Source organism: Pteropus vampyrus, unplaced genomic scaffold, assembly GCF_000151845.1.
Source record: "Pteropus vampyrus isolate Shadow unplaced genomic scaffold, Pvam_2.0 Scaffold28, whole genome shotgun sequence".
Classification (NCBI taxonomy): Eukaryota; Metazoa; Chordata; class Mammalia; order Chiroptera; family Pteropodidae; genus Pteropus; species Pteropus vampyrus.
The window spans coordinates 5,036,906-5,045,552 of NW_011888809.1; the positions used below are offsets into that span (position 1 = coordinate 5,036,906).

At 55.9% G+C, this 8,647-nt stretch overlaps 1 protein-coding gene across 1 annotated transcript in view; it reads left to right on the plus strand.

Moving 5' to 3' along the window:
* HS1BP3 (HCLS1 binding protein 3) overlaps nucleotides 1-7,623 on the plus strand; it is a 23,669-nt gene extending 16,046 nt beyond the window's left edge. The window contains exons 7-8 of the mRNA XM_011356628.2: nucleotides 2,590-2,725; nucleotides 5,421-7,623. Of these exons, the coding sequence (XP_011354930.1) occupies nucleotides 2,590-2,725; nucleotides 5,421-5,679 (395 nt within the window). The 3' untranslated portion in view covers nucleotides 5,680-7,623. The remainder of the gene's footprint in view (nucleotides 1-2,589; nucleotides 2,726-5,420) is intronic.
* The last annotated feature ends 1,024 nt before the right edge of the window (nucleotides 7,624-8,647 follow it).

Genomic DNA, 8,647 nt, shown 5'->3' on the forward strand with positions numbered 1-8,647 from the left:
GATGATAATCTAATGGGTTTTCCTTTGTAGGTTACCGTCTTCTTGTCCCTGGCTGCCCTGAGAATTCTGTCTTTCTTGTTGATTTTTGATCATTTTAATACAATGTGTCTTGGCGAAGGCCTTTTCGGGTTGAGATAACTGGGTGTTCTATTGACTTCTTGAATTCTAAGCTTCAGCTCATTCTTTAGATTTGGGAAATTCTCGTCAACTATTTGTCTGAAAATGCTTTCTAATCCCTGCTCCTTTTCCTCCCCTTTGAGAATGCCCATGGTTCTTATGTTTCTTCTCCTGAAGGTATCAGCTAGTTCTTGTATTTCTCTTTCATTATTTTTCATTTTTCGGTTTCTCTCTTCTTTCTTCTGATTTATTTCTAGATTTCTGTCTTCAATATCACTGATCCTTTCCTCCATTTGGTTAACTGTATTTTCCAAGCTTGTTATTTCATTTTTCAACTCTTGCAGTGTGGTTTTTTTTTTTTTATCTCCAGAAGGTCTATTCGGTTCTTTTTGAGGGTTTCAGTTCTCCTTGCTAAAGAATTCATTCTGCTCATCTAGTCGTTTTTCTAGTTCCTGAAATTGTTTTTATGATTCGTTTCAGATCTCATTGAGTTTTTTCAGAAGTACCATCCTGAATTCTCTGTTATTTAAGTCACATATTTCTATGTCTGTAAGCTTATATTCTGGACATTTTTCTCTTTCTTTCTGAGATGCCCTGTCACCTCGGTTGTTTATGGTGTTTAATGGACTATTTCTCCGCCTGACCATTAGTGGAAGTGTAACCTGCTTTTTTTTTTCCAGAAAGAAGATTTGTTATAGAATGGTCCCTAGCCTGTTGCAAAGAAGGTGTTTTTCTTTTGGTTTCCAGTAGGTGGCGTCTAAGCCTCTTGGATCTCTGCTTTATATAAAGTCTTAATAATGTCTTTTTTTTCCCTTATAGATGTTTAATCATGCTCGCCACCCTCAGTCTCAGTTCCTGTCAGTGTTAGCAACAGTTTTGGTAGTGTTAGATCCGATTCCCCTGGGGTTCTGCAGTGTTCTCCCTCGGAGGGTATGTGGGAGGAGCCTTCTGGGCTGGGAATTGCAGGCTGCTGCTCAGCCTCAGTTTTGCAGCCACGGCTGGTAAAAATCAACTGTTGTTTCTCTGCCATCCCAGCTTTTCTGCCATCCCCATTTCTCGGCCTTTTGCCCTGATGCTGGGCCCTGACACCAGCCACGTAGAGCTCACAGCAGTCCCAGGCAGGGCTGTTCAGGAAACTCGCCGCTCCTTCTTCCCTCCCCCTCCTCCTACAGGGAGCTCTGGCTGCGAGAAGCAGCTTCTCTGTTTCTCCTAGTCCACCGCCCGACACCCAGGGTTCTGACCTGTGGTAGCTCTTATGTGCTTGTGTGCAGTTTGGGTGTTTTTTGTTGAGTTTTAGATATTCAGCTTATTGTTGTTTCAAGGGGAGAGATCTGGGAATGTCTCTCACTCTGCTATGTTTAATCCAATCTCCAATTTTCTGCTGGAGAAATCTAGTCTGGCACCTCATTGCCCACAGCGTGGAACATTCTGAGACCTTATGTTTATTCTGATCATCTCTTGAAAGTGAAGGGTAGTTTTGTCTGTTGCTTCGAGAAATGTGGATTGGGATCAGCGTGGCCGGACATAGGTCCCGGAATTGCTGCCATTCTGTAGGGTTTGGATTGTGACAAGAGGGTTAGTGTCACCCACATAGATCCCATGGGAGGGTTCTGTGCAGAGCTGGAAAAGGGAAAGCTGAGTGGCCCTAGGACGTCTACGCTCATCCCTGGGTCTGACCTTTCCTCACCCTGCCAGGCCATCATCCAGGGCCAGGAATCAATGTCACCCATTCATTCAGCCAGCACTTGGTGACTACCCACGTGGTGCTGGGCCTGAGAACATATTGACAAGTGAGACACAATCTGGCCTCAGGATCTCTCATGGGAGGCATGACATCTCCTGACAATTACAGGGCAGCCTGAATCTGCATCAGGTCCAAGCAGTATGTCAGTGCCTGTGGGGAGATCTGGGAAGACTTCCTAGGATGGGTGTCAGGTGGATCCTGAAGGTCAGCGCGGTTTGCTCGGCCTGCTGGAGTCTCTTCCCGGTGGAAGGGCCCCGATCCCCTTTCCAGATCCCCTCACCACTGCATCCCCAAAGGCAGCAACCCCTGGCCGGTACTTGGCGCTCAGTCAGTGCTTGTTAGAAGACTGGGGTGCAGCCATGGGGGCTGAGCTACGAGGTCCAGCCGGGCCAGGTTATGGGGAGCCCAGTGCAGTGAGCTGAAGAGGCCTTTTCCTTCTAAAAGCAGTCGGAAGACCACGAGGACTTGAACCAAGTGGTGCCATCAGCTGACCGGCCCAGTACAGAGGGGGATGGGGCTGGGCAGACAGGTGTGCCGGCCCCAATGCGCACCTGTCCCTCGCCCTGCCTGGCCCCATCCTTTGGTTCTCCTGCGCTCTGCCCTGTTCCTTGCTTAGCCTCTCCCAGCTGGGCCAGGAGGCTGGGCCGGGCTGTCTCCACCCTGCACCCCGGGCCACTGAGGATGGGCCAGAACGTCCTCTGATCACTCTGCTGCTACCTTCTCCACAGCCCTGAAGTTGTTTGACGATCCCGACCTTGGCGGAGCCGTGCCCCTGGGTGACCCCTTATTGCTGCCAGCTGCTCGTGAGAGTGAAGGGCCTCTGTCCCGCCTGGGCCGCAGGATGGCCTCCGAGGAGCTGTTCAGGTACCACCTGTCCCCAGCGGTGCTTCGCCAGCTCTGAGAGTGACCTGGACAGCGGCAGGGACCTGTCCCTACGTGGGAGCTTTTCACTAGTCTTGGCTTCTGAGGGAGGGAATCCTGGGCCGGGGAGGTGGGAGCCTGTGGGTGGGAACTGGCCAGGAGGCAGTGATGGGGATTCGGTGAGTGGGGGTGGGGTCCAGCAGCTCAGCAGCTTCCAGAAAGCGAGAACTTTGTGCATACATATCTTTTTCTTTCCTTTCACACTTATATTTTAATAGTTTATATAAAGATTAACTAAATTATCTACTTGCATAAGCGAGTATAACTGGCATAAACAGTCTTGGGAACAAATAAAACCAACTCTTGGCAGCATGCAGCTCACCTGGAGGGAGCAACGTGCAGATGTGCTGGACAGTGGTCCCCAGCAGGGTCCCATTAGCAGGCTTTACAGAGAGGAAAATAAGGCTTAATCTGTTATGTGGAGGATGATTGGCAGAGTGTGTGCAAATCTGATGGCCATTACTCGCGGGGTGCTTGCTGTGCATCCCACAGCGCGCTGGTCTCTTAACGCGTGATCCCAGTTAATCCTCACAACCCCTGGGTTTGGTGCTGTTACCTCTGTTTTTTTAGAAAATGAAGTGCAGGAGAGGTAACTGGCCCAAGGCCACAGCTCCCAAGTGGCAGAGCACGATTGGAACCCAGGCCAGCCTGCCTGTCCTCCCCACTCCGCCCAGGACCCTCTAAGCATTTAGAGGAAGAGGAGAGGCTGGGAGGGCCACCTCCCACCCCAGGGCAGCAGCTTTCCTGGGGCTTCTGCGAGGGCCGCTGCACCCTGAGTGTGTTTGGCACTGTGCGTCTCCCCGTGGCATCCTCCATGCCCTCCAGAATGCAGACTGTGCTTGGCGATTTACAGGAAGCCAAGCTGTCTCTCTCCAGAGCAGCTACGTGGCCCTGAGGTGTGTGGTCCCTGGAGGCCGTCACCTGCACCCTCATTAGCAGCCTCGGGCTATCACATGGCCCTCTAAGTGCCCATCACAGACCGGCTTCTTGTCTTTACATCCCCACGGCCCCTGGCGCCTGTTCGTTCTCCTCTGCCGTCCTCGCCCCTGCCTGGGAGGACAGGCTGGGAGAAGCTGGGATTGTTGCCATGTGGTTAAGGGAGAAACTGAGGCACAAGGAAGTGGACTACACCCCGGAGAGTGGCAGGGCCCGGCAGAGCATGTCCCATCCAAGGAGCCTCGGTCATCTCCAGGACTCAGCTTGTCCCAGATGGGCAGTTCCAGGGGGACCTTCCTGGCCTACTTGATTCTAAGTTCATGACACCGGCGCGCTCAGACCCGTGTCCTGCAGACCCTCATTTCGGGGGTTGTTCCAAGGCGTGACCTTCAAAGGGGCCACCTGGCCAGACGTCTGGGACAATACCAGTGTTATGCCAGGACCCTGCACATGACTGGCTGGGGAGGGAAATGCCACACAGCATTTCACTGCGTTCATGGGACCTATTCTAGCCATGGCTCAGGAGCCCAGATGGAGAGAGAGCGCTTAGAAAGGGGTGCCCATGTGGGGTATCCCAAGTGAGACTGCCCCACTCCTACCTCAGAGCAAATCCAGCCTCTGACTAGGTTACAGAATCAGTGCTGTGCTAAGCAGTGTAAATCCTGAACTTGACACAAGGTTCTAGCCGCTGCTCTTTTTTCCCCAAGCTCCCAGCTCTGAGGATAATTCAGTCCCTCTGAGCTTTTTCAGCCTCCAATGGAAGATGCAGGAGCCAGCGCCTGCCCCAGGGTTGCTCAGGGAAGGGCTGCGGGTGGAGGGAGCCGGGCACCTCTAAGCTGAGGTTACCAAGAGCATCCTGTCCTCGGGTAGTGCCTCCTGGGATCACCTTGAACCCAAGACAGCTGTCCGTGAGAGGGCGGGTGGTGGGATGGGTTGACTAGGCCTTCCATTGTGTCTGGTCTCCAGGAACTGAGTTTTTTCACCAGGCAAAGAGGGCAGAGTTGGGCTGCGGCCTGCCTTTCTTAACTGCCATTCGGTACCTGGGGCTGGTCCTGTGTGACCATCACATCACTGTGGCTGTTAGTCCCACCCACTGATGGGCCATAGAGGAGTCTTGGTGAGTCCTGGCTGAGGCCCTCACTGGGTTCTGTCTAGTGTCCGTGTGGCCCACAGAGCGGCCTTGTGAGTAGGCAGACGCCACCACCCCAAAGCAGTCCGAGCCCCTCATTTATTATTCTCCCGGCTGCATCTGGTCTAGATGAGCGCTCAGCTTCTTAAGTCAAATATGGTTTCGACTCAGGCACTGCCACATGCTAACTCTCATCTCAGGCAGGTCCCTCAGCCTGCTGTGACTCGAACAGCCCCACCTGCAGATCGGAGATTTGGCCACACTCCCCCACACAGGATGATGTGTCTAAAGTGCTTGGCAGAGTGCAGGGGCTCCATATCTGGCAGCTGTTGTTATTTCTTGAGAAGTTGAAGGAAAACTCAAAGAAGCCAGTGTGTCTAGAGTGAGGCCACCTGAAAAGCAGCTCCCTGGAGGGTGCTGAGGGGCAGGCTCTGCTCCTGCTGCCCTATGGGGTTGCAGAGAAGGGAAGCCTGCCCTCCAGTTCCTCCCTGGGGGCAGGGTGACTTAGGGGCAGGTTGGGGCTTCTCCTTCTGCAGGAGGTTATGCTCAGGGCATCTCCCTGTGGTTCCCTAGAGTTGAAGAAGACTTGGACCAGATTCTGAACCTGGGGGCTGAAACCAAACCCCAGCCCCAGCCTAAGCCCAAGCCGCCAGTGGCAGCTAAGCCAGCGCTCCCCAGAAAGCCAGCCGTTCCCCCCAGAGTGGGCCCGTCCAAGGCCGTGGCTGAGCAGCAGAAGCAGCAGCAGCAGATCCAAGCCATGGACGAGATGGACATCTTGCGGTACATCCAGGACCACGACACACCTGGCCAGGCTGCTCCCAGCCTCTTCTGACCCTCCCGCCCTGTGCAGGCCCTGGCCCAGCCGTCCCTCTCCTGTGGAGGGGCGTGTAGTGAGGTGGGCACTGTGCCCTTCAGGCCAGGACCCCTAGTCCCAAGGGAGGGAGGGTGGACACTCTGACTACCTTGTTCCTTTTTCTCCTGTGGGGTCATGGAAGCCTGCAGGGTGCAGGGAGAAGGTCACCGTAGGAATTGGAGCCCAGGGGTCTCGGCCACACCTATGTGATGGGGAGAGCATGCAGGGACACCTTGCTGACCAGTAGCCCAGCCCCCAGGATAGAGAGAGACTGGGGTGCCCAGGGCGCCTTCACTCGGGCAGGGAAACTCCCCACTAGCTCTGCCAGCCCAGGTGGGGGCAGGGGCAGAGTCTCTGGGCAGCGTGGCTCCTGGGTCCCGTCAGCTCTGGGCACGTCCACCAGGAGAGGGGTACAGAGTGGGTGCTGGGAGGGCCTGGCTGGATGGGGTGTCCTTGAGCTGCTTCTGGTTACCAGGTACTAAACAGGGTGCTTTCCCTTGAGTCCAACTTAGAGACAACAGGCCCAGCCCTGCACCTCTGGGGTGTGGATGGCCTGACACCCCAGGTCTTCCTTCCTCTCTTTCTTTCCCAGGGACAGCCTGGCCAGCCAGACCATGGCCTCCTTGGGCCTCTGGCCATAGGGTCAGTGTCCACCTTTGCGGCTCCGAGCAGAGCGGTCATTACATCCTGCACACTCTGCCTGGACCTGCGGCCTGGCATGTGCCTTCTGTCCAGAGTGGGCCTAGGCGGGATGCTGTCCGCCTGCTGCTTCAGAGGCCTCGTCTGTCCAGTGACGGACGCTGTCGGGCTGTCCCCATCCCCTGGGTCCGGACCTGCTCACCGGCCTTTCACAGTGAGAGCCGCCTTCCCAGTGAGGAGGAGGGAGCCCTGTGCCATTGCAGGGCAGTGCCTTAGCCTCCTCCCGGACCCCTCCCCACCCGGCACACGGGTCAGGACCTGGTGCCGTGCTCAGGGAAGTCTCAGTGATTGAATGATTTTAATGGAGCAAAGAATGTCTTTTTTAAATATATTCTTCATGTTCAGACCAAGTTTTTAATGTAACACGATTTTTTAATGAAACCAAACCACTGTTGTCCCTTGGCTCGTCCTGCCTGACAGAGGCATTGGAAGGGGGTCTGGGATGACAACCCAGACCCTTTCCTGATTGGGACCAACAGCCAACCCTAGGGGTGGCACCCCTGGCCCAGGCCGGGTCCTTTCTGCCATCAGAGCCTCTCCTACTCTGTCCTTGCCCTGTGCCAGGGCGCGCAGGGTGGAGGGGAACACCCTGTCTGATCTGTCCTGTGTCTCACTCACCCCTGTCAGCTTCCCAGTCCTGAAAAGGCTGCCCTGTCCCTCCACCTGTGCCAGAGAGGAAACAGGCAGTTCTGGGGTCTGAGAGCTGAAGTCCTCCTCTTGGCCTCATTCAGGCTCCGAGGGCGCCCTGAGCTGGCCATGGTGTGGCCTCTCAGCCCATGTCACTTCCGGTTTACTGCCAGGCCTTCACGCCCCACGCAGTCCCACCCAGCCCCACCCAGCCCTCCCACACCCGTGCTGACTGCAGGACACAGCAGGTGGTGGTGACGGCCAGCTCTGCCCGGGCTCTTTCCCACCCTGCTCTCTGCACCCCATTCCGTCTGCCCCTCATTCCGTCTGCCCCTCCCACCTCCCACCAATGTGCGATGTGGGAGCAGAGGGCACAGTGCCCACGGGAGTCTGGCCCTCCAGCAGGGACCTGCCAGTCTGGTGTTGGTTCATTCGCTGCGGCCCGGCCTCCTCGGTGGCCTGGTGCTCCCCTCAGCGAGGACGTGCGCTTCCCAGATACCAGTGTTCACACTGCAGCTGTTCCTCACTGCAGGTCTGTGACCTCTTGCCGAATCGATGACACCGAGTCATTCAATAAAGTCTGTGTCAGCGAGTCAGTCCCGCATTTGCTAGTGGCATTCTTTTCTTTGCCAAGGATGGTGTGGCGGGGAGGGATTGTCTTCATAACAGTGGACTCGATGAGGGGAGCTGCCCTTGAAGGAACCCGGGGTCTTCAGAGGCTCCCAGGCTGCTGCTCCGTGGGGTGGGGTGAGGACAAAGGGAGGGTTCCACTGTGTAAACCGAGGCAGAGGGGCAGGGGTCCAGGCCCGGCGGGAGTCGTGGGGTCAGTGATGGCTCAGCTGGGACCTGTCCGGGAAGAGCTCTGACACCAGACAGCACTGTCCATCTGTGCACAGTCCTGTCCTGGTCTCCACCCTCCTGCCTCAGCTCAGATCCTGAGATGCTGCCTTGTGCTCAGGACCCCGAGATTCTGAGCAGACAGCTCTGCACGCTGACTCCCCCGGGAGCCAGCGGGGCTGTGCGGGAGCAGTCGGAGCCGGCTCTGGCCTCCCCCACCACTCTGGTTCTTGTGATGAAGCTCGCATTGGGGTCTTGGCTCCCGAGGACGAGCAGCTGGGTCGCTCTGAGAAGGAACACTCAGCACTCAAGCCTGGAGCTGAGAGTTCACCATGGAGGGAAAACAAAGGTTTAATCAGAGGCAGCAGCGCGAGTTTGTTCTGAAGCTGGCGGGAGCCCCGTGAACAGGATGTGCTGTCTGTGCGGGTCCCACTTCCTCCCAGCAGGGTTCCTCTCAGGAAGCCAGGAACTCTGGCCGGTTCTGGAAAGTCTTGATCCTAGTGCGGGTTCCAGCCAGGCCGATCACGGGGGCTCGCTGGAGAGCACCCACCTTTCCAAGCTCTGATGTCATGTGACCATATCAGGGCAAGGCATCTGGAACCCAGGTCAGCTCCACACGAGCTGGGGGCTCCCTGCAGCTCGAGCCCTCATACCAGACACAAGACAGCAAAAGTTCAGCTACTCTCGGGAGCTTGTGGCCTTTATGCCAAGCTGCCGCCTTGAACATCCCCACCTGCAGATGGGAGATTTGGCCATACTCCCCCAAACGAGATGATGTGTCTAA